Source organism: Lepidochelys kempii, chromosome 7 (assembly GCF_965140285.1).
Source record: "Lepidochelys kempii isolate rLepKem1 chromosome 7, rLepKem1.hap1, whole genome shotgun sequence".
Classification (NCBI taxonomy): domain Eukaryota; kingdom Metazoa; phylum Chordata; order Testudines; family Cheloniidae; genus Lepidochelys; species Lepidochelys kempii.
The window spans coordinates 72,889,719-72,915,178 of record NC_136386.1 but is presented as its reverse complement, the minus strand read 5'-3'; the positions used below and the strand labels follow the sequence as shown (position 1 = coordinate 72,915,178).

General features: G+C 39.9%; 1 protein-coding gene across 1 annotated transcript in view; it reads left to right on the top strand.

Moving 5' to 3' along the window:
* The window catches only part of LOC140914757 (LIM domain-binding protein 3), a 123,332-nt gene extending 110,394 nt beyond the window's left edge, over positions 1-12,938 (top strand). Inside the window, exons 8-10 of the mRNA XM_073353349.2 lie at positions 6,168-6,337; positions 7,792-7,828; positions 11,958-12,938. Of these exons, the coding sequence (XP_073209450.1) occupies positions 6,168-6,337; positions 7,792-7,828; positions 11,958-12,054 (304 nt within the window). The 3' untranslated portion in view covers positions 12,055-12,938. The remainder of the gene's footprint in view (positions 1-6,167; positions 6,338-7,791; positions 7,829-11,957) is intronic.
* Positions 12,939-25,460: the final 12,522 nt, after the last annotated feature.

Here is a 25,460-nt window from a genome sequence, read left to right as displayed (position 1 = left end):
CCTATGTTAACACGAACTAGGTACCTTTTAAGTTACATCGACACTACAAGCTAGACATGATTATTCCCCTACTTTTGTGCACGTACGTGCACTAGCTCACATCCATTAGTGTAGCCGGGGTAGTAGGGGCGGCAGCAGCAGCCGAGGCACAGTTTAGCTATAAGACTATAACAGGGTCTAAAAGAGAACTGGATACATTCATGGAGGTTAAGTCCATTAATGGCTATTAGCCAGGACGGGTAAGGAATGGTGTCCCTAGCCTCTGTTTGTCAGAGGGTGAAGATGGATGGTAGGAGAGAGAACACTAGATCATTACCTGTTAGGTTCACTCCCTCTGGGGCACCTGGCATTGGCCACTGTCGGTAGACAGGATACTGGGCTGGATGGACCTTTGATCTGACCCAGTATGGCCATTCTTATGTCGAGTACAAATCTACCTGAAACCAGTGGGTACATACTCTGTGTGGCTAAGCTGTGCCTTCACTGCCATTACCTGCGCTCCCACAGCTACACTGCTGTTTATATTTGTGCTAGCTCTATGATACAGAGTGCGAGTATGTGGACACAATGTATTGCATTGAATTGTAGACATATCATATTGAAGATGTAGCCTTAGGGTATGTCTGTGCTGCAATTAGACACCTGTGGCTGGCCCGTACCAGCTGACTTGGGCTAAGGGTCTGTTTAATTGTGGTGTAGATGTTCAGCTGCAGCCTGAGCTCTGGGACCCTCCCACCTTGATGGTCCTAGATCTCTGGCTCCAACCTGAGCCCAAACATCTACACAGCAATTAAACAGTCCTGCAAGCCCAAGTCAGCTGGCACAGGCCAGCTGTGGGTTTTTAATTGTGGTAGACATATTGTTAGAGCACTCCAGCAAAGTCTACTCGGGACAGTTGGGTGCTTTACAAATTACACCCCTGTAGACTGCTTTGCCATGCTGTGTAGACAAGCCTTCAGTCTAATATTAATCTGGATCAGAGTAGTGCTTCTATCCTGTGCGTTCTCAGACTCGACTCTTTAAATATGCTTTGCTCAGTGCTACAGCCTGTTGGCACACCTTTCTTTTTATGACCTTCCGAACTTCTTACTTAGTGAATGATAGATTCTCCCCAGTAGATTATAGGCTATGCTTTTAAATTTAGGCATTAAAGCAAACCTTCTACTCTTCTCTCTGATCAGATCATCTCAAAAGTAAAAGCCTGGCCAGTGATTGGATTATATTCATTTGATCATATCATTGGCTTGATCCTTCAGGGTGCTGCGTGTGCCTTCTGTGATATGTAGACTATTCTGAACTCCAGCTTACTATAGTGGAGTTGAGGCTATTCGTCACCTTGGTTGTTCAAGCCTGAACTAAGCATTTTGCTGCTAAATATGAAAGTAACTATATAAGTAGTAGTCTTACTGGTAGCCAAATTCTCCTTTAGTCCTCCTTTAGATTCAGTTCTCTGCAGAGAATTTGGCCCCATATATGTAAAAGAGTAAGAAGATGCAGACTTCAGATCTCAAGAGTGTAGGTTCAGCTTGAGAAATAATACAATAGGCAATTTCTGCTATGTGAAGTTTTTGAAGCACTGTGTACACGTGTGTAGCAATGAATAATAATAAAAATATAAACTCAGTGCCTGGGGCCAATTTCTGATATAATCATTTCTGTCAATGGTGTTAAAGCTGGGGTAAGTAAGGTCATCAGGTCCATGTTGTTTGAAGTAAGAAAATCATTCAAACATACCAAATCAATTTATTTATACTGGAATTATTCAAACCCGCATGCCAGGACATCAAGGTAGCAGAGTGAGAATGCCCTGTCTGTGTGTCCTTTTTTATCATTCCTGTCATTGTATTATAACTCATAACATACCAAGAACCAAGAGTTGGTGCCCATAAGATCATGTACTCATGTGTTTCATGTACATTTCAGTCAAACCTCTTTAACGAGTCATTAAGGATTTTTGGCCAAATTTGCTGCAGATGTAAGCAGACATAATTTCAGTGACTTCAGCAGAGTTGCACCCAGCTAAGACCGGCACTTGAAATTAACCCTTTGAGTGTATAAACTGAATTAAGCAACAATAACAGACTCTAGATTTTCTTTATAACAAACAAAAATGGATGGCTATTTTACAATTCCTTATAAGTCTTTGATAATTTCTGTAATTGCTTTTGTTATTAATTGGAATCAAAATGCCATCCATTCAGTATTTATATGGATCAAATACACTCCTTCATAGAAATTCAACTGTATTTTTACATCAAGGGTCAAATCCTGAAGCCCTTACTTAGCTTTTACTCAACCTTTTGTTACCTGAGTAAGAACTGAGTTAAAATTAAGTAGATTTTAGTATATGGCCCACTTGTTGAGCCATAGTTTATAATAAATAGAAAGTCACAGACTCTTTACTCCTTATTCAAAGAGGTTTGATTGTCTATAGAGCTTATATTGGTGCAAATTAATTTTGCTGTGAATGCATGACCCACCTAATGATGGGAACAAAGGTATAATTTTCTATTCAATCATAGCAAAATGCCCTGAATTATTTGGGCAGATTTTTTTGTGTGCACACACACGCTAGGAAAACAAACTTTAAAATGAAGAAAGGGCATAGTAGTAACCCCCTACCCCCCATTATCAAGTTTTCTGAAAGAGTCAGGTGCCTCATCTAAGCTTTTGGAAAGACCATAACCAGCCACAGTGTTGCTCTGGATTATACACTGCCATTCCTACTGGTTCATATATCCCAGTACTTATTTGTGGTATAATTATGATTCAAACAAAGATAAAGGCCTATTGCATTAAAGGCATAATTGGAAATGTTCCAATATGTTTTGCTCAACTAGATAACCTAGTTTGACTTAGAGTGAGGCACTTCATTCAATGAGGGAAGGTTAATTTACCAGAATCCATTTCCTGTCTTTATTGTCTGCCATAAAGATATTAATATACCCTGATACATATTTCTATTCTGAAATCTCAGACTCAATCTCTACAGCTGCACAGCCACATGTGAGCTATTGGGCATTTTTATATTTATAGTTTTAATCAAATTTTTTTCTGTAAGTCCATCATAATACAAGAACAAAGCAGTGTAAGTAGAGGATTTAACAAAATGAACTTGTCTATCTGTCCATGACCCAAATGCTAGTACTGTCACAGTAACACATAGCTGATCGTTGAAGTCAGCAGTACCATCCATCCACTGGGTTTTATTATCCAGTGTCCATCATTCTGCCCCAGTGAAATTTGCCATCAAACACAGCAGTGTTTTAATCTCCTGCAGGATCAAAATGTAAGTCTGGGGATATAAAGTTAATCAGTTGTTAGCCAGTAATAGGCAGCCAGTCATCCATTACAGTAAAAAAAAGCAAAAGATGCTGCTTACTCAATAGAAAAATGAACGTATGAAGTGTAGTTGGAAACATGAAAATTTTACCACCGAATTGGAAACCTTTACTAAATCATTTGCTGTGAGGGACAAAATGTTATTTATATTTTTTATTTTCATGCTTCTCATGGAGAGTAGCTTGAGGGGTGAGACATGAAAATTGAATGACTGTAATGTAGGCTTAATTTCTTTCCTTTCTATTCACGTTACAAAATTTCTTCATTAGCCCTCATACTAAGGATGTTTCTGATACAAGGCTTAATTCACTAGTGCCTCAGTGGAAGGGGAAATTTATACCTCCTTGCATTAGCAAGGCCTGCTGTTCCACATGGAAGATTCAGTTAAGGGAGGCTAATGCTGTCCCTCCCCATCTTCCCTCAGGGTGTCCAGGGGGATGGGATGAGAGAGGAATGCAGCTTTAGTTTACAGCTGGAGCCACACAGGAACTTTGCTGGTGAAGACTTCAGAGGGATGTTCAGAATCAGTGCTACCTTTGTGAGACAAGCTAGTCCCCCAATGTTCCCACACCTGTCAGCACTTAGATACCATGGTGATGGGTACTATAGAAAGACATAAGGTAGACACCAAAAGTGAGGCGTTAGCTTCTTTCTGTTCCTGCACTCTTCCAACGGGGCAGACGTTCCATCTCACTTCTGTGCACTGTGGCAGGGTTTACCCTGGTAGAAGCCATTTTATGGGCATAATCTAATTTATGGTCCAACAGTGAAAAATTAGTCCATTATGTTAAGAATGTTCCCCTTTTGTGTAAGAAGTGCAAAAGAATGGGAAATTAAGCTTAGTGTACTGCTTCCTAGCATTCTGTCGGATTCTCAGGAAAGCTGGAAGGTAGCATATCCTGGGGAGGGCGGGAGGAAGGAACAGCTGCAAATACCCCCTTTAGAGATGAGTCCATAGGGGATGATATACACTATAGTGCTCTTTCAGACTGGCTTATGTAGGGAATAGGGATACATGGCATATTTAAATACAGTATTTCCAAGCCCCTTGTCAGGGTGGTTGAGCACTGGAATAAATTGCCTCGGGAGGTTGTGGAATCTCCATCACTGGAGATTTTTAAGAGCAGGTTAGACAAACACCTATCAGGGATGGTCAAGATAATACTTAGTCCTGCCATGAGTGCAGGGGACTGGACTAGATGACCTCTCAAGGTCCCTTCCAGTCCTACGATTCTGTGATTTCTATTCTGACATGAAACACACACATCCCCATGCTTTTTCCTGTGGCAAATTATATTATTGTCTGCACAGTGTCATATCAGGTTTCAGAGTAACAGCCGTGTTAGTCTGTATTCGCAAAAATAAAAGGAGTACTTGTGGCACCTTAGAGACTAACCAATTTATTTGAGCATGAGCTTTCGTGAGCTACAGCTCACTTCATCGGATGCATGCCGTGGAAACTGCAGCAAAGTCTGCAATAAATAAATTGGTTAGTCTCTAAGGTGCCACAAGTACTCCTTTTCTTTTTAGTGTCATATCAGTTACTTTGGCTTTTCCCTGACTCCTCTCACATTGTCAAACCACACCCCCATTTTTGCTTTTTGTGGGTCTTCTCTAGAGAATTGTATCTTGCCAAGTAGGAAGTTTGGGCAACTGCCTGGGCTTTAGAGGAAGGTTTTATAGCAGGTGGCTGCTCTGATTCCTTGCCCTTTATGGCAGGGAGCTCATTGGACAATATGGCCCTTAATTTTTAAAATAGCTATTTCTCAATTTTCATGACATCGAGCATGCCACTTCCAAAGCTCTGTAAGGCATGGATCATACAGTTATAATGTAAATCACTCACTTCAGAAATAATCTTGTATTTAGAGGAGTCCTGGACCCAAGGTATGACATGACTGCACACATCACCATCAATGTATGTATCTGCAGCTCTATTAATATTTAATTTAACTGCACACTATGCAAAAGTTATTTTGATGGGAAAAAACTATTAAATGACCATGTCTACTTCCAGCTTGCGTCATAAATCAAATTAGAGGTTAACTCAATTGGTGTTGTAGGGTGTCTCATGAACTTTTGTAGTTTGGGCTCTAGGTATGCAAAACTGAATGGTTCTTCCTATACAGTCTGTGCAAGGTCATCAGAGGGATCATAAACATTAGGTATAGTTTAATCGTGAAGGTTTGAAATATGAAATAACTAGAGAAGTGTCTGAGCTTTGAGTTCGAATCCAGATTTTCTAATGTTCTGAAGTGTTTGGATTCAACGTTTTGGTACCAGCCTAACTCTGGAAAGAATTAAAAAAACTGTACTAAATTAACTTTTTAATATCAAAATATATTTTCTCCTTTTCGGTGTAACCTTAAAATAGTCCAGTTCCACAACTGCAATAATATACTCTAGGGTCAGTTAATTAGCTCCACAACATGAGGCATTCACTATGCACAAATTATAGGGGTAACAATACTCAATTGGTCCAGTAATCTTGACTTGCTGACCATCCTTTATTGCTTTATATTGATATATTACTGCCATAATTTTGTGGCTGTGTTGGCTTAGGGGTCATGGACAGACCAGTAAACATATTGGTTTGAATAATAATAATATGCAATGTTAAAGACAAAGTGAACTGAAATGTTCTCGATTCACATGTTTTTGATCTACTGTAATTTGTTTATTTCTTAGGCAAGTGGTTTTTTTCAAAAACAATGTTTTTGGTTTTTGTTGTTGGTTGTTTTGGAATAGAAACTGCAACATGAGGTAGGGTAGGGGGGCAAACCCAGTATGTGCTGTTTTATAATGCGCCCTTTTCTGCATTGCAGTAGCCTTCCTGTTAAAGATCCTCACATTGACAGTGCCTCTCCAGTGTATCAGGCTGTGCTTAAAACTCAGAACAAGTCTGAGGATGAGCTTGATGACTGGACTCGCCGTTCTGCCAATCTGCAGTCCAAGTCTTTCCGCATCCTCGCCCAGATGACGGGAACGGAGTACAGTAAGTCAAACAATGAAGCCCCAAATTTGTTTTAAGATTAATTTTATTTTTGTTTCCTCTTTTATACACTAGCTGTTGAGTCTCAAAGATGACTCCCTTCCTTCAGTAAAGCTCCCCAATGTGGGTTAAACTCACAAAGCTCTAAATCTAGTTCAAAGGGGATTAGCAAACCTAAATGCTAACTGTCACATTGTTTCCTATAAAGGAAATATTTGATCAGCCATGAGTACTATTCTTATTTTATTGTGGTGAGTGCTAATAATAGTCATTAACTAAACAAGATCCTAGAATGTCTTGGGCTAGTGTAGGTTCCCCACCCCCCAACAATCTAATGCAGGGGTTCTCAAATTTCATTGCACCACGACCACCTTCTGACAACAAAAATTACTACATGACCCCAGGAGGGGGACCAAAGCCTCAGCCACCCCCCCCCCGCTGAGTGCAGCTGCCCCAGGTGGGGGGCGGGGAGGGCAAAGTCCAAGCCCCCTGGCAGGGGGGTCCAAAGTCAAAGTCCAAGGGCTTCAGCTCCAGGCAGGGGGCCTGTAGTCTCTGCCCTGCAACCCCGGGCTGAAGCCCTCGGGCTTCCACTTCGGCCCCAGGCGGTGGGGCTTGGGCTTCAGCCCTGGATCTCAGCAAGTATAACGCCAGCCCCAGCGATCCCATTAAAATGGGGTCCTGACCCACAGTCTGAGAACTGCTGATCTAATGTAATTGGTATAATCAAGTAGGAATTCTCACTTCTCAGGGGGCTAGGTTTACAAAACTGCTAATTCATTTGAAAGGCAATGATCATCTTAGCATCTGTTGTAATATACTTTTACACAGTGGGCACACTGAAATCAGAAAATGGAAACTCATTTGCACCGTACCTATGATTTTCTAGCAGCCATGTTACCTAGACACTAGACCCTGACCCAAGTCCACAGATGACACAGGAGGTTGAGGTTCTGTGTTTATTGCCCATGCAATTCTTTTTTCTGACCATCGGACACCAACTTCACATCTTATTCCTAATTTAGATAGCAGGGAGTTTGGGGGATTTCATGACTACTCTCATTCCATCATTGGGAGACAGGCACCATTTACCCAGTGTTTCCCCCGCATGACCTCTACGTGTGAAGCTGCCACTTTTCCAGGCTCTTCCCAAGGAGCAGAAAGCCCGCTCTGGGTCCTTGTGCACAACCAAGACAAACTATGAATCAGCTGCTGGTAGGTGGCTGAGAAAGTAGTACAACTGCAACCTCTTACCACTGCCCCACTTTCTAACCCTATAAATTCCACGGAAGCCAGAGTTGCTCCTGCTCACTTTATATCTCTGTGTGACCTAAAGGTGGAAAGCTGCCATGCTTATCCCCTTAGATGTTATTTTCTTTTATGCTTTTCTGGTAACTTGGGGTTGGATTGTGGGCCTCATCTAGTAGGTTTTTTTAACAGAATCATTTTCTCTTCTGCAGTGCAAGACCCAGATGAAGAAGCCCTGAGGAGATCAAGGTAGGCAACTAGCAGCAGGCATTATGGCCTTATTCTTACTGATAACCACTACCTAATGCTCTAAAATGGCATTAATATGAAAATACAAAACTAGATTTTTTTTCTTAAATATTCTAACACATTTACTCAACAATCACTAAAATGAAAATGCTGTTGGCTTAGAAATCTGCAAGAAGTGCTCGATTGAAAGGGTAACAATGTGACAGTTAGGTGTAATACAGTACAAAATCCTGGAACGAGTACTCAGTCTTGCAAGCTCTTGGCACATGGAATTCCCATTGACTTCAGTGGGAGTGCTGTTTGTGCTGGGCTCATAGGATCAGGCCCTATGTGACTGCATTCAATTCTGTAACTAGATGAAAATATATGATATTGTGGTAGTGTTGAAATTTAATGTGCAATTTATTTGGATGATCCTGTGATTGGCACTTGATTCAGCTGACATGATATAGTAATGTAGTTGTTTCCAATTACAGACATGGAATAATCATCACCTGAATATATTTTATGTGAAACAGAAAAAAATTATATTTTTTTTAGATAATACACAGTATGAGGATACAGGACTGCTTTTGCTACTGGAGAAAAGTACATATCCATTTTCAAATGTTCTGCCAGTAAGGATTTTACACATTCCTAGACTCATAAAGGCCTAAACTGTAAGGCTATTACGAACAGTTATGATCATCTGGTCTGACTTCTGCATAACACAAGCCATAGATTTTACCCAGAGATTTCTGCATCTAGTTCAGCAACTTGTGAATGAACTAGAGTGTATGGGGTTCTAGCCTGATGTATTCTATTTACATATTCCACATCTGTATCTTGCCAAAAATGTTTTAAACAGATTGTTTGGTTTGTGATCTGTCTGGTATTTTGCCCACCCAGTGTTTAACTTGTGTTATTACGAAATGGTTTATATGCAAGGTTTTGGACTTTTGATTCTTCTGCACTTAATGTAGGGTTACAAATGATGAGTCGATGAGCAAAACAGGAACGTTTTTACTTACAATATGAAAATACAAATCCAAGGGATATATTTTCAACTGGATGTATTTCCTATCCAGGTTCCACAACAGTTCATTGAAAGTTGCATAGCTAGATACCTCCATATCAGTCTGAGACTGTGCCACTCTTGCACTAAATTCTGTCTTCAAATGTGCAAACACAATTCCTGTTGATTTCATTGTAAGTCTCGATTCAGCAAGTATGTACTGAAGTTCTGTTAACTTCAGTGGAACTTAAAACAAATCCTGCAGTATCCAAACAAACACTATGTACAGGAAGGACCTTCACTAGAACTAAATTCTGTCTGCTGATTCAGGGGCCTGGCTCCCATACATCTGTTTGTGGGCAGAATTTAGCCAGCCCTTCATGAGCTTTAGCTGTGGTCCATAAATAGAAGATGCATATTGAAAGGCCTGGGTGTTGAAAAAAACACTTGGAATTGGATAGATTTTAAAAGAATAATTGGTTAATAACACATAAGTGTTTGTACTGTAAATTGCACTTCTTATTTGATGTAATTTAAAGTACATGATATTATCCTTTGTGTATTTTATGTTGTCAGCATTGTGCACTTCTGATGTATCATTTTCCATTATCTTTTTTTAATAAGGAAATGTTAATGACACTGAATATAAGTCACTGGGGAATGTTATACAAAGACTTTTAAAGGTGCGCTTGTCCTTCTAACCAATGCTGAAGGGAATGTAATTTGGACAGTTACGCACACATTCTTCCTATCCCCATCCCCCACCTCCACCCCCATGCTTCTCTCTGCTTTTATATGCAGAGAACAACCTGTGTCCAAAGATCTAGTTTTGGAAGGCATGGAAGGAGGGAGTGACATATCTATAGCATGCTGCCCTCTTCTTCCGCCCTCTTACCCAATACAGCAGAAACCCCTCCACAGAGTGCTAGTTTCAAAAGGTCAGAAGGTATAAACGGGTGTGCATTATGCTAAGCTCCACCCCCAGGCTCCCAGCAGCATAAATTACTGTAGACAGAGCCTGCAAAATTATACATTGTTACTCTTCCATGGTTTGAAATCCACAGTGGGGGTTTCTGGGGCAGCCAAAGGAGGGGATCTCCTGGAGGTACAAATCCTGCAGGAGTTCTTGCTGTTCTTTAGAGATCCATTGGTTTGAGCTCTATATCAGACTGTCAGATGCCATCCCTTATGGAAAAGTTTCATGTACACGCAAGTTAAACTGTCAGAATTCTCATGTAATGGAGAATTTTGGTCCAAAGTCATGACTGCCAAGAGTGCTCTCTTCTCTCTTGTGCTTTTCCTCTGTTCTCTGTGTATCAACTTTGTTCAGTGTGAACAATAATAAGGATTGACTCAAACTTAGTGGCAGCTCCATGTCTACTTTTTTCTTTTAGACATTTTCAAAGAAGGAAAACACAAGTAACTTTCCTATATGGGGGACCTCTTTTTAATACAAGTGTTCATCCCTAGACTTGGTGCCTATTGTCATACATACTGGCATGTACTTTGAACAGAGCCCATAATATGCAGGAATTTTCTGATGGCAAAATGCCTGTTTCACTTCATATTAATAAGTGTGTTTTATGGCTCTTTTGTTCAAGTTATACTGGCAGCCACACAGGCACATGTGGTAGTGGATGAAAGGCACTTTTTGAGGTACTTTTGATGTAAGATTACCATTTGTTATGAAACCTTTCCTTTACATTGGGATTGTAATGAATGTTTTGTTGAAAATTTGATAAGTAATTTGTCTATCGCCAGTAAAACAGACATCTCTTGAACTAATACCTTTCCGTACATGGAGATGGAGGGATATATCTTCAAAACATTGAGAGATTTCTTAAACTTCATGATTCCTATTAAATCCAGTTGAACTTACATAGCTACCACCCTGTACATTGCTTGGAAAAAATACCTCTCAAAGTTGCAGCATCACAGCTAGAGGTATTCTGAATCATTTTATTTTTATAAGCATAAAGTGGCATTTGAGAAATCATACATCAACAGTCCCTTAGAAGTGTTATTTGCATCATATTATGCTGTTAGAAACTGAAAAATTAAAAAAGTTAAAGTACTTGTCACCATTTACAGTATTCTGTTGTTGTTTTTTTTTGTTTGTTTGTTTTTTGTGCTTTGTAAAGCTTGGAAAGTGAAACTACCCTGGTCTGTTTATTTTCTGTTTCTCTAATCAGTTTCACTCTCTGGCTCTCCTGCATTAATACAGTGGTTTTGTGTTTGGATATCAGCCATTCAGGAGAAATGAACTTGTCTGCTTTGAAACAAACACATGCACAAATCAAGTGAACATTTTAATTTCCATTAGGGTTTGTAAAGTTCTCTTCTCTGCTCCTCCACCCCCCCCTTGTTTATATTTTTAACTTAAAAAACCTGGGGCCTAAACCAGAGTACAGTATCCAGAAAAGGTCCAATCCTGAAAGAAGTAGAACACCACCTGTGAGGTGCTGAGTGCCCTTCTGTCCTATTGAAGTTGATGGAAGTTGAGAATGCTTAGATATTGGAAGGAGGTGATCAGCACTGTACAGATTCTGCCTCTGTGTTGTTCTGTTTTTAACTCAATTGACTGGAGATACTTATTTAAATACCACATTTGAAGGATTTCAGGTTCTCGTTGCCTAATCTCTAACAAAAGCAAAAAAGCTATGAGGAAACATCGCTCCAATTTGCAGCTTTTGGTCCTTATGAGAAAAGATATAGGCTGACCTAGATATTACAGGATAGGAAATGTTTGCAATGATTTTGTCTTGTACAATGTTGACTTTCACTTCCTGCTCAGCTGGAAAAAAAGCTGAGAGTCTCCTGGCAGGAAAACAGTAGAATTATGCTGAGAATTTCTAGCAAAAGCAGCCCTGTCAAACAAAACCAAAACCAAGGAATACAAATTTGTGTTACATTACAGCTCAAAATTACAAATCTAAAAAGCTTTCCAAATTTCTCTGGAAAAGGATCACCCAGCCTAGTTTGCCTTTATTTTGGGAGGTAACATAAATCCAAATAAATTGCCATTGCCCTAGTTATAAAGCAGGGGAGTGGTGGCTACATTCCCTAACCCCTTTCTTTCTTCCTTCTTCTCTCTCTCTGTCTTTTTCTTTCTCTCTCTCTTTCTCCATGCCACAGGGAAAGGTTTGAAACGGAACGTAACAGCCCACGCTTTGCCAAATTGCGCAACTGGCATCACGGCCTATCGGCGCAAATCCTTAATGTTAAAAGTTAAAAACCCATGTGTAACAAATAAATGTGGAAGATATAAAATTACACTAAAGAATTAACTGCTTTACTGAGTTAGAACCTAGGGGTATCATATATATACACAGTACAGACATAAGATAGGGGGTTTTCTCTGAGTGCCTGCCTTTATTGTTTTCTGTTGCTAGCCCAATATTTCGCCACTATCACACACCCAAAAAAAAAAAAAACCCAACAAAAAAAATCAGACCTACAAATGATCATCATTGTAAAGGGGATTTTTTTTGCCTTCTGATAAATTATAACTTTGAAGTATTGATGGGGGAAAGATGTAGCCATTATACTTTATTTAAATACAGAGAGAAACAGACAGAAATGATTGTCAGATTTTCTTGGGGGTTGAGGGGAGATATACTTTTCCAGGAAGTGTTACTGCTGTAAGAAAGTCAAACTGGAGCTAGATAGTTGGGAAGGAAAACATACTAAGCCGAGCCGAAAGGTTCTAAATACGTAGTCCTTTTAATTTATTTCAATATTTAAAAAATGTTTCAGATAAGACCCTAGATGTGATAAGTTTATTTTTCTTGGATGTGCTATATTGTTAAGAGTCACTGCTGGCAACATTGCTTATAGTTTTCCCTTTGAAACCAGAATTTGTCTTGGGGAGAAAGATAGAGGTAGAATGTGGCAGCTGTTAGACTGTGAAGAAAAGGGGACTATGTGACACTTTGTTAGAGATGGTTTAGAAGTAAAAAGAATATATGAGACAATTCATGTACTGAGTTTTTAAAAACATGTTGTAAGTTTCAGGCAAAGTGCTGCTCATTCTGTATTGCTCTTGTTTTGATCCCTCACTTTTTTCTGTATATAGCAGCATGCTTTATCTGAAATAAAAGGATTTTAAAAACTAAAGTAATGCTGTGCCTGTTTTACACAAGTACTTTACTCTGGAAAATAAAATAAACCTTGGAAGTATATGAGAAGGAGAGGAAATTTTCTTTCCACAATAGAGAACGTTGTCAATAAGATTTTCTCAATTAAACATAATTCTTACAGGTCTCAAAATGATCTGAATTAGAAGGCTCGGTGTAGCCTATAAAAGGACAAGAATAGAACTGAACACATAAATTCTAAGTAACAAAAGAAAATAGGATATTTTTGTGGATTTTGGAGAGGGAATTATAATAATTGCACAAATTCCTTTGGTAGTCTGCATTCTCTGAGGTGTTGCTAATATTGACTTAGTACATACCTGCTGTGTTGACACGTGGGTCATTGCTGGGGGTTAGAATGAGGTAGCTTTGTTTCAACAAGTATATTGCAAACATTGCAACAATAATTTTATTTTCAAATATATAATCTGAAATCAGGCAGGTTTAACAGAGAGGTCCAAAAATAAATACCCTTATTCTCTGCTAATAGGATATCAAGAAAGCTCCCATTGCTCTTTCATATATAGTTAATGCTCTCATGGTCATATAAAAAGAATGTAGTCTAAATTAAAGTGTGTTCATGGTTTCCGTGGAGATAACTGGTGTTACTGTAACAATTCACACCATGAGTCATCAGCAGGGATTGAAGTAAGGACCATTAGCACTAAGCACAGGTCTCTACCACTTGAACTAAAGATTTTCTCTGTTGGGGCATTATCCAAAGCCTACTGGAGTTTGTCCATTGACATCTGTGAGCTTTGGAGCAGGCCTGTTAGCTGGTAGCAATAGTTGTGGATCAAACACTAAGTCAGTGAGTTACACTAAAATTTTTCTTGTACTTTTTGCTAGTTCCCAGCCTTCTAGTTCTAATATCTGACTCTTCATGACAGGGCTGAATTCACTAAAACTTCTATCTGTCTTCTGTGCTGTAGAAGCACATGTAATGCTGCCTCAGTTGGAGAGGTTTGCATGGGCTTCCACAACATGGAATACTGTTTCAAAAATTGAGCTGTATTAAAATTCCTTAGGAAGAGTGTTTAGAGAGTGTGGGCAGTGGTTGCTTTTGAAAATGCCATAACTATTTTTTTTAATAATCACCATGGCAATCCAATTACAAATTAAGCCATATTATAAATATTTATTAATAATTTTAATTTATGGAAATGCCCAGGGCCAGATTCTGATCTCATTCACATCTGTGTAAATCCAGAGTAACTCCACTAAAGTTAATGCAGTTATTCTGGATTTTCCCAGGGTGTCACTGAGAGCAGAATCTGGGTCAAATAAGTGAAAGTCTATTTCACATAGAAGATTTATAGAGAGTTTAAAATATCAATATATAATTTAGTGTATTCATTTTTTAAAAAATGATAAATATTTCAAAGCTAAAATATTTTGTGTCTAGTTTAAGATTGAAGTAAATCACTTCTGAATTATTAAAACCAGAGTGTAAATGTTAATAGGAATTGTATGCACTTACTATCAAAACACTGTAATGTATGTAGTTTTATTAGTAGTGGCGGGTGCCACTAATAATGACAGAAATAATCCCCAGAATTTAAGTGCTTTCTATCTAAACATAATTCTCAGTCTTTGTAGGTTTTTGAATAATCAGAAAAATGAAACGTATAATGTATCGTAACAGTAACTGAAAGAAGGGATTGGTCTGCCCTAGTTCTTCCTAAATGCACATCCGAACAGCTTAATTACCAGAGCCAGATTCAGGGGAGGCAACACATGCAACCAGCTAGTGAGTCAGGTAGAGGAGGGGCACTAGAAATAGTTGTCCTCCTCTTCCCTGGAAAACATGCAGAAAACATAAACTAAATAATCTCTAAATTTATCAGCATTTAATTCTTTAATTGTTTGTATAGGGCTCATGTAAAATTTTGTAGAAAAATGTAACTCTTCTAAGGTTTGAAATGCAATCCTAGAAATCAGAGACAATAAAGACCTATTACTGAAGATAATCCATCCCCCATTACTAATGCAAAATTATTTCATATAGCACATATTCTAACGTTTTGTTCAGTCCCATTTTAACAGACTCAAATGATGGATCATATTCATGAAACCATTTGAAAACCAAATACAATTATTTCTGGTTTTCTTTTCTTTTAACAATTCATTTTAAAAGGAAAATTCCTTAAAAAAAATCTGCACTTCAATTAATGTTTAGATTGTGTCACAAACCATCCAAAGCCAGAAAAGTCAAGCTGAAGCAGTTTTATGTCATTAACAGATCTTCCACTTTTTCCTTGTGATTGGGAATTAGGTTTCCACTGTGAAGTGGAGAAGTTAGGCCAGGAGTTGTCTTCTTACTCAGTCCCACTGCTCAAGAAAGTAATGGACAGAGAACTGATGAGAATTTGCAGGGGGCATCAGAAAGTGACTAGCCTTGTGATTAAGGCCAGCTCTAGCCTGGATGGGCTCCATCACTAATTTATACAGATTTTCTTAGTTCATAGTACCTTGCTACTGCTTTGCCAGAGCTGTCCTCTAATCCTTTTCAACCATAATACCATATTCAAGAGCCTTTTGTTTTGTCCTAAAATAGCAAGTTAAGGAGAGAGAGTATGGAGACGTATAACATTAGAGTTCATTTTTCAGCACCCTGTGAGAAGGTCTAACTCTTGGGAGTGACATTTGTGGTTGGCAGGTGTATCTGTCTGTCTTTAGGGTATAATCTGAAACATGATTGTTTTGTTCAGTGGAGGAATGTTGGTGACAGTGCAGCAGGCTAGCTTCAAAGGGTTGTTTTGTAAAGAGCCCACAACCCAAATAAGAAGACAAAGTGTAGCATGTGGGCAATGATACCATCCCAGCAATCTTGCCCAAAAAAGCCCAATGTTTATAACATTTAATGAAGATAAAGCCAAGGTGGTGCTACTAGGAAATCAAAACGAAAGGCCTTCCAGGTAAATCTGCTTGTCTGGTTATGACACAGGGAAATGCTCATTTTCTGCTGTGTTCTAAGCCTGTTTGATCCCAACTAATCTGTTTCCTAAATACCCTTGTTTTGCCCTTCAGTACCCTTCAAATGCTCTCTCTCTCTCTTACCCTCTTCCAGTGACTAGACTTGCATCAGGATAACTGACTGCATGCAGTGCATGCTGGAACGTGGCAAGTGTGTGTTTGTGAGAAACCAGGCTTAAGAACCTGACCTCTCATGCTTCCTGCATGAATGGATGGCGAGAGAGGAGATGCTCTGGGGCTACTTTACTTACTTGCCCCTTCTCATACCCTGCCTATGTGGGAAGGATTTTAAGCTTTTGCTATACAGCGAATCAGTGAAGAGGTCACTTTCTCCAAAATATGGTTTCTCATGCATTGTGTGTGAGACAAGTTGAGATTGTATTTGTTCAGTAAGAAGGGATGGGTATGTAGGGACCATTTTAGCACTGCTGGAAATTCAAATACTTCTATATTAGAACTGCTTCTGAATTCTTCATGCAAAGATAGCAGACGTGAGACATTATAGCGTACTCAAACTTTGGTTCCTACAAGAGAGTGATTTGATTTTGAAGCTTCTTTGATACAGTTTCTTCTGCCAGACTCATTGACTGGGACCTGTCAGTGTGGTTTCAGCAACTTCCTGGGTGTCTTGCACACAATTTTGCTTGTAAATGTGAAAAGCTAGAATTTGATGTGTTAACAACCACTACTAACTCTATGAATGTATTGAATATCTGGCTGTGGTGCCCTCATTGGTCAGGCACTCAGGACCTCCCCTTCTCAATGTTCTATCACGATCTCCAGCCCCATATTTGAAAATTAATATACCCAAACCCTACTCTCAGTTGTAAGAACCTGTGTCCCGTTTAAGCTGGTAAGAGCCTTCTGACACACCCAAATCAAGACAAACACCTTGGTCCTCTTTCCTCATTTGCTAAAATCTCCAGTTGTTAGCACCCTCTGACCCTGCCCAATTGCCAAATCTTCCCATCCATGAATATGCTATGTAGACTACTGAAATCCTTAGGTGGACCCATGTCTTATTTCACAGGGCGTCTCACAAAAAGAAAGCCAGGTGTGTAACTAACTCCATCATGCAGGGCACCTAAGTAGAATCGGGAAATAATGAGAATGTTATCAGTTTTATCTTGTTCCAGCCGCTCCCTGCCCCCCTTGACACACATAAGAGTTTCAATGACTTAAGGATAGTGAATAACCTTGATAGTTTCTGGTTAATGTGGAAACCTGGTTGATGTCAGAGAAGGCAACTTGACGAAAGCTGGTGGCAAAGTGGCGCCACAAACTGTTAGTCTGGTAGTTTTGTGGGAACAATGAATTTCTGGCCACTTGTTTCCATGCCACCCCTTCTGGAGAGATGGCCTGATCCAGGACGGTGATGATGATGATTTGTAATCTGTCTAATTAATATTCATTTAAAATGAGGAGTCCATACAAGGTTAACAAAAAGAGTGAACCCATCCTCAAATCAGTCTGTAGAGGGGAGCACATGTAAGCCAACAAACCTCGTCATAGCTCTAGGTCCACCATTAGTGACTGTGGACTGAACTGCATTGGGAAAGAAAAGACTGTTCTTCACCTGTCTTTGTCTTCTACATTCTCCTGTTTATCACTGACCCTTCCTGCATGGACTGTAGTTTTACTTTAATTTTCATTTGTCTCTTAAGTGCAAGTTGCATGTATATGTCCTTCCACTGATGTTGATCTCACTGTAGCAATACTGCATTTCTCTATGGATTGTCTGAATCCTTGTGTTGCCCTCAGTATCGTAAGGGAGAATTAGCTCTTGAATGTACTAAGTGTTACATCAAGCATGTCTAATCCAGAGGTTTTCAAACTGTGCTCTGTGGAGGTTCAGTGGTTCACAGAGCATTGGTTAGTAGTGCATGGCTGATCATATAGTACTGGCTCCTCTTCATTACTCCCAGCTGCTGAATTGCATTAAAGACAGCTAAAAATTTACTAAATATTTTCCAGGTAATTGCTGTAGTTGCTACAGGAATATCATGCAATTATAAATGGAAGGGAGGAAAAGTAAGAGAATTCACGAGACAATCTCTATATTAACTGTGATCTGTGTTATGAAAAACCCCTGTTCTAATCCATACCATTCGGTTTTTGGCTTAGAAATTGGGGGAATTGAAAATTATCTGAGGCAGAGCATGAAATTTAGGGCAATAGTGAGCAGAGAGGGTAGAAAGTACTTTAGAACTTTTTTATTCATGCCCATTTATTTTTAAAGAATTATCACTCATCACTAAGACTTATTGGAACTGATTCTTTTCCCTCTTACACTGGTGTAAATCAGGAGTCAATGGAGTCATGGTGGTGAGAGGGGAATTAGATCCAATTATGCGGTCTCTAGATTTGAACATTGGCTCTCATTTATCTGCAGCTGTCACAGATGTAAAACTAAGGCCCTGATCCTGCAATTGGATCAACAGTAGCAGATCTCTGTGGCTTACCCAAGGCTGGAAGTAACCATGCAAGCAGATCCAATTGTAGGATTGGGACCTTATACTTCTTCTATATCAGATGGGTGGATAAAGAGGAGAGCTATCTGAAGTGAATTTATTTGCTTCTCTGAAATGCATTCTGCGCATATTTCAAACTCCTCCTCTTATTCATAATTTTGTAAGCATAACTGCTTACTAAAGTAACCTGATAAAATATACTGAATTAGTGCTCAAAACCTGCCTGATAGCAAATGCATTCAAATATAAGTTAGGACACATATACTTGCATGCAGAATATGTATACATAAATCTTGGAAAGGAATTTAAGGCTGTATCTTACACTTATTATGCAATCACATACAACAATTCTAGACCTGTTACATGGCTGTTTCCTAACACTATAGCATATTTATGAATGGCACCAAAAACACACACAACAGTTGCTTTTATTTATTTCAGTACTGACTGTTGAGCAAATACAGAATTGATTGCTATGTTCTTCACCTAATGTATAGTAATTTTTTCCTCTTCTGTGTTGGCTCAGTCTGTGCTAACCAGGATGCCTTCTAAGAGAGCAATATTTCCCTAAGGTAGACTTGCAAGCAGACTTTCTGGCAGGATAAACTGCAGTCAGTTTTCGAGTAGGTTGCTCCACTTTCTTAACTGCAGTGGCTGAGAAAGAGACACTGACTTTCCTCCTCTCCCCCTTTTTCTGATCACTAAAGTCATAAACTAAACCAGCATGTTAATCACTGTAACTTTCAGCCTTTTGTCCTCTTCTGTTAACTGTTTCTTCCTTCATGTTTTGTGCCGTCTTTGTTGTCAAGTTAATGAATAATTACAGTTACAATAATACAACTTCAAGAAATATAGGGATAAACATTCACACTTCTTTGTGGTTTTGTGCTCATGGTGTCATGGAACAATCCCTACTCAAACATAGGAACAACCACATTAGATCAGAATACAGGTCCAGTCTAGTCCAGTATCCTGTCCCTGATCTTGCCCAGTTCCAGATACTTTGGAGGAAAGTACAAGAAACCCTGTGGTAGGCAATGATGAAATAACTTGCCCACAGGGAAAGTTTCTTTCTAACCTCCATTAAATATTCACAGACAATTCTCCTTGTATTGTTACTTCTGACAAGGAAATCTAACTTGAAGACAAATACATTTATGATAAAAAAATAAGAAAACAGTAAAGGATAAATGAACTATATAAAGGAAAAACATCGGAAATTTATTAAGGACCAGATTTTCAGCAAACATCTAGCATATTTTGTTTTTCCATTTATTGACATGGGATTTATGTATGTAATGCCCATAAACATCCCAGGTATAAATGGGAAGATAGAACCTTTAACTGCTAGAAATGTAGAACCTGGTAATCTATAAATTGTACTTTTCAGTTGTTTTATCTTCAAACCAGGCACCTCAGCCTGTGCTCTGGCAGGTAGAACAGAAGACTATTTAATGGTCATAGAGCTGAATACTGATAAAGGGCTAGCTATAGCCCTCTCATCTTCTTGCCCCTTTCGCATACTCTGTGTTTAGGGTCCAATCTCACAAGTATTGCTGAGTATCCTCAATCCCCACTGACTTCAAAGATGGGGGACATTTTAAGATACTAGAGTGGGATTCAGAACAGCTTGATTCAGTTCCTAGCCTTGCCACAGACTTTCTGTGTGACAACAAGCAAATTACTCAGGGCCTAATTTTCAGAGGTGCTGAGGACCAACATGTCCAGTTGGAGTGTATGGGAGATTCAGGTACTCAGCATCTCTGAAAATTGGGTCCTTAATCTCTTTCCACTTCAATTCTTCCGCTGTTATACAGCAGTAATACTTCCCTACTGCACAGGAATGCTGTGAGGATAAATTCCGTAATGTTTATGTAGCACTCAGATATTATGTTGATAGCACCCTAAAAGTACCTACAGAGAGAAAACATGAAGGCCTCCTAGGAAGCCTTCAGCACCTTGCATAATCAGGCCTTTACTACGGATAAGGTGCCCTATCTGTGAGCCTGTGACAATGAGGGAAAGAGCTCTTCAGCTGAATTTAAAATGCCTGGATATGAAGAAATATCCACTGAATCACATACCATATTGAATTAAACGGTGCTGAGATATTTAAAGGAACATTTTCAGTTTTAAAATAATGTTTTTAAGAAGGAATGTCTTCACTCAGGTTGCTTATACTACTTTAGATTATCACAAATGAAAGACTTAAAAAAAATCCTAATTCACTTTTCACCATTTACTGTATTGGGCTTGTGGAACTTTTGCACTTCTTTCAACTTGAACAATGTGGACTAATCAGTTTCCCTTTCACTGATAGTGTCTCACACTCCAGCACAGAGTTCCAATTGTAAACACTGCAGGGGAAAGTTTAAATCCAAACTTTTTTTGTTTTTAAAAGAACTGTTCACTGGATTTTTTTTTAAAAAAAATCTGTAATAAGCCCACTCTTGCTCCCATTGAAGCCAGTGGAAGCCAAGGGCTTGTCTGGAATTACAGGGCTGCAGCGGCACTGTTGTAGCACTTCAATGAAGATGCTACCCACACCAACGAGAGAACGCAGGTAATCACCTTCTCTGAGAGGCAGTAGCTTGAAGCCCTCATGTCAACGTAGTGCTGTCTACACCAGGAGTTAAGTCAGTATATTTGCGTCACTCAGGCACATAGGTGATGCGCAGGGAGGAATTTGGGGGGGTCAAGTGCCCCCCCCAGATTTCTGCTTGGCCTGCTGAGGGAGAGGGAAGGGGCTCTGTCCTTTTCCTGCTGTCCCTACCCCCCGCCATGCTCGGCCCCTGCCCATGGCAGCTGGGCCTTGGCAGGGAGCGGAAGGGGTGGGACCAGCCACTTCCCATGCCACTGCTCTGGGTTGCTGCTCTGTGCAGCACGGCAGCTGCCTGAGAGAAAGCCCAGCTGGGGAAGCGGTGAAGAGCCACCCCCGGCCTATGCCCAGCTGCCGGAGACCAGGGCCGAGTGAGCCAGAGCACTCACTCCCCTGGCATGTTTCCGGCTCGCTCAGCCCCTGTCCCCAGCAGCTGAGCCCGAGTAGGGGACAGCTCATCGCCCCCACCACCTCCTCAGCCGGGCTCTCTCTCTCAGGCAGCTGTTGCGCTGCACAGAGCAGTGAGCTGGAGTGGTCATCTTCAGCTGTGTGACAAGTGGCTCCATCCTGCTCCCCACCCAGGCTCAGTTGCCAGAGAGAGCAGCCGAACATTCTGGGCGAGAGGCATAGCAGGAGAAGGACAGAGGCCCTCCACCTCCTGCAGGTAACTTTTGGGGTGGGGAAAGCGCGGTGGCCCCAGGCTGGGCGCAGGCTGAGGAGGGGTCACACATATGGGGAGGCATGAGTGGTCTATGCTAAGGGGTGTAGATTTTCCACATCCCTGAGTGATGTAGTTATACCAACTTAAGTTACTAGTGTAGACCAAGCCTCATCATACAGTTCAAAGTGCAGGAAGGCAAAATTAGAGGAACTCCTCTAATACAGCAGCACAGATGGATTCTGAGTTAGGGAGCTGAGCCCAGAAAAAAGATAGCAAAGCAGGAATGAGAACTGCAGAATAGCTCTGACCCACAATTTTTTTCTTTATTCCAAAATTTATTTCTTTTATTTTCTAATCAGTCCTCTCTGTATCTGCATGATTTTAGAGGAAGAGTAAGGAATTAGATGGGTTTCAGAATAGCAGCCATGTTAGTCTGTATCTGCAAAAAGAAAAGGAGTACTGTTAGTCTCTAAGGTGCCACAAGTACTCCTTTTCTTAGTAAGGAATTAGTTTTGTTAATTCTGGAGAAAGTCTAGGATTCTCTTTTTAGGAGTGAGTGGAAAATGTGATAGCTCTGAGTTCTCATGTGCTTAACTTGAGTGCTGGTTTAACAATGTTTTACATTTGGTTTCTAAGTGAAAACAACAGTAAAATATACTGTTTGTTGTTCAGATTCTCTAAAATCCTTATTAAAGCTCTCTAAAGTTCAGAGCCTTTTGGCTTTCAACAGAAGAAACAAGTGTGTTTTGTAAATGTGTATGGCAAATGTGTATTGCATTTTGTTACCTAATTTATTAAAATTCTTAAGCTTGATAGTTCAGTGGGTGGTTTTTAAAAGTCTTAATTCCATTCCCTCAGTCTGTCTGCATGATCATTTCATGCACTGTATTATCAAACATCCCCTAATTTCAACTATATACTGCACTGTGTAACTGAGACTAACAGTAGAATGGACAAATATATGTTCTCTGATGCACATATAAAGCTCCTACTGAAATCTGTGGGAGTTGCCACCATTTTGTTATAGGGGACATTATACAAGGCCCTACTATCTAAAGCTGGTTCACCTGTGTGGGAGACAACAGGGACTGAAGAAAGCCCAGGTTTGAATCTCTCCCTGATACCCCAAAACTACTCTCCACGTCTATAATCATATTTGTGTGATCAGCCTGTATAATCACAATACAAAAATAGTTTAAATCTCATTGGGTCAAATTCTTCCGTGATGTAGTTCCACTGACTTTACTGAGCTTGCAGTAGGGATGAATTTGACCCATTAAATACAATAAGTGCAGTGGTTTTAGAAAGCAAATTAAGTTCAGCATTCCCATAGTGGAAAGGCTTAGGGTTTGGTCCGTTTCATCTTCAAAACACTCTGTCAATACTCTGTACCAATAGCTAAGTCCAAATTCCAGTTCAGCTGATTCAACTACAGGAGTTGTTCTCACTCACAGAGAGGAGAATAATCCCTGATGAAAATGTGCTTTGTGCATTTGAGTTTGTCTTCTCCCTTTTCTCTCTGCTCTGAATGAGTTTTTTTCTCCCTGCTTTGTTCTGTGGAATTGTGTTTATTATAATTGTTCCATACCTCTCTCTCCTTTAACAGCAGAACGCCCCTGCCACCATTATTAAGCAGTGCCCTACACTTGCACAGTTAGTGAAAGAGTTCGGGTGAAGTGCTGACCCCAGTGAAGTCATTGGGAGTTTTGCCATTAGCTTCAGTTCAGCCGGGATTTCGCCCACCTCTGCTGTAGCAGGAGAGGGTGAATGAAGTTAACCATAACTGCAGTGGCCTAATGCTACTAGAAGCCTTATCCCAATTGCTTGTCTTTTGGTCTGGACTGTTTTTTTTTTTTTCATAACCCATTTTGCTGTACTGGAAATAAACCATGCTTCAGATTTTTCAGGCTATGAGTTTGTTTTTTAATATTCTTGCATGACTTTGGTTCTTGGTATATTATTTTAACACTTCTTTTCTTTCCAGAGACTAAATCTCTAACATATCCCCCACTTTTTTCAGCCTGGCTACTTGATATATTACATTCCGGTGAACTCACGACTCGGTCATCTATAGAGCTAGTGTTTGGTTTGTCATCACTCTAGAGAGGTGAACTGATCCAGCTTGGGGATTCAGTTTTAAGCCAGTATCTTCCATTCTGAGCAGCATGACATCCTTATTAAAGGCAGACAAACTTGTTCTGCTTAATTTCTGACATAGTGGGTTTTGAACATTTCCCTTGGACTCATACACTTTTGGGTTTGCCTTTCACTTAGGAAATATGGTGAGAAGGAGGAAAAGGAGAGACAACACAAATACAATGAGTCAGACCCACAGGAGTAAATTAGAGTAGTTCATATGACTTCAGTGGCACTCCACTGAGTTGCACCTGTTAAGGGTCTAATTTAGTATATTTATATGTAACATACATGCACAGCAGTGACTAATACTAGCCCACCTTATGAAGAGAAGGGAATGGCTCTTCTATCCCTACTATGCTACCCACCTTCCCTTAAGCAAAATAAAAAACAGAACCAACAACAACAACAAACACACACACACATACCACTTCCTAGAGGGGAAACTTTCACTAGCACACTTCCCCCTCAGAAAATGAAAATTCAACAGCTGCTATCAGGGATTGCTGTTGTCCAAAGGGATGCAGTCAGAGCTGGCTCACTGTGGCTATAAGAGGCATCTTACTTTATCTTTCTACATAGTACCTTTGAAAGCAAACGGCTTTTTAATTAGTATTGTATTATTAAATAACATGTATCCAGATTAGGAACAATCAAACAGTATATAATCAATGGTAATAAGTATAATCTACAGAAATACTCTGTGAAACTTTTTAAATACCATAAGCAAAGTAGAAAAATGACTTGGCCTAACAAATTAGTACATTTAAAATTTACATTGCATCTTTTTTTACTCTTAGGTGTCAGAATAAGCCTCCCTATTCGAGATAGCATTTAAGCATATACTTAGGTCTCAATTAAATCTGTGTAAATAGTAGGCATGGATGTAAGCCTATTCTTAAGTGCTTTCCTGAATCAGGTCCTAAAAGATTTTAATTAGTTGAAAAATTATGTTTCAGAATTATAAGATGGAGTATTAAAGTCTTAAGGCCCCAGTCCTTCTAACAGTTATACATATATTAACTGTACTCATATAAATAGTCTCATTGACTGTGCTGAAACTAGTCTGAAGCTTATAGTTAAGCACATGTATAAGTGTTTGCAGGACCAAGGCCTAATTCTGTACCACTGAAATCTGTGGGTGTCTTGCCATTGACTTCAATGGGAATCCTTCATTTGACTTAAATTGATGTTAGACTGGGGCCTTAGTGTCTTGTCCTTCAGCTCCTGTGTGGTTCACATTAAAGTAAATGGGAGTCTTATATGTATTACAAGTTCAAAATGGCGCCTCATAAAGGCACTTGCCAGCTCACCCCTCCAAGTGGCTCTCTTTGCCTCCGTCTGTCTCTTTCCCCAGCATGAGGACCATTGAGGGGAAAGCAGGGCTGGAGATGCCCCAGACGCCTTCCCTTCCTTCGTTGCCCCCCAAAATTAACTTGATACTTTTGGGGGAAGGAGGAGAGTAAATGCTTGGTAGGGAGGGGAGAAGAGGAACCTGACAAGGGTCTCTGTTGCATGTAGCCTCACTATGTTGCTCAGCTCCAGTTGAGCTCCACACTGCGGAGGCACAATCCTAGGCTTTGTCCCTTAGGGCCTAACTGGGCAGGATGAATTGCATTTTTAAGTGAGCCCAGACATGTAATGCAGCTCATCTCGTAG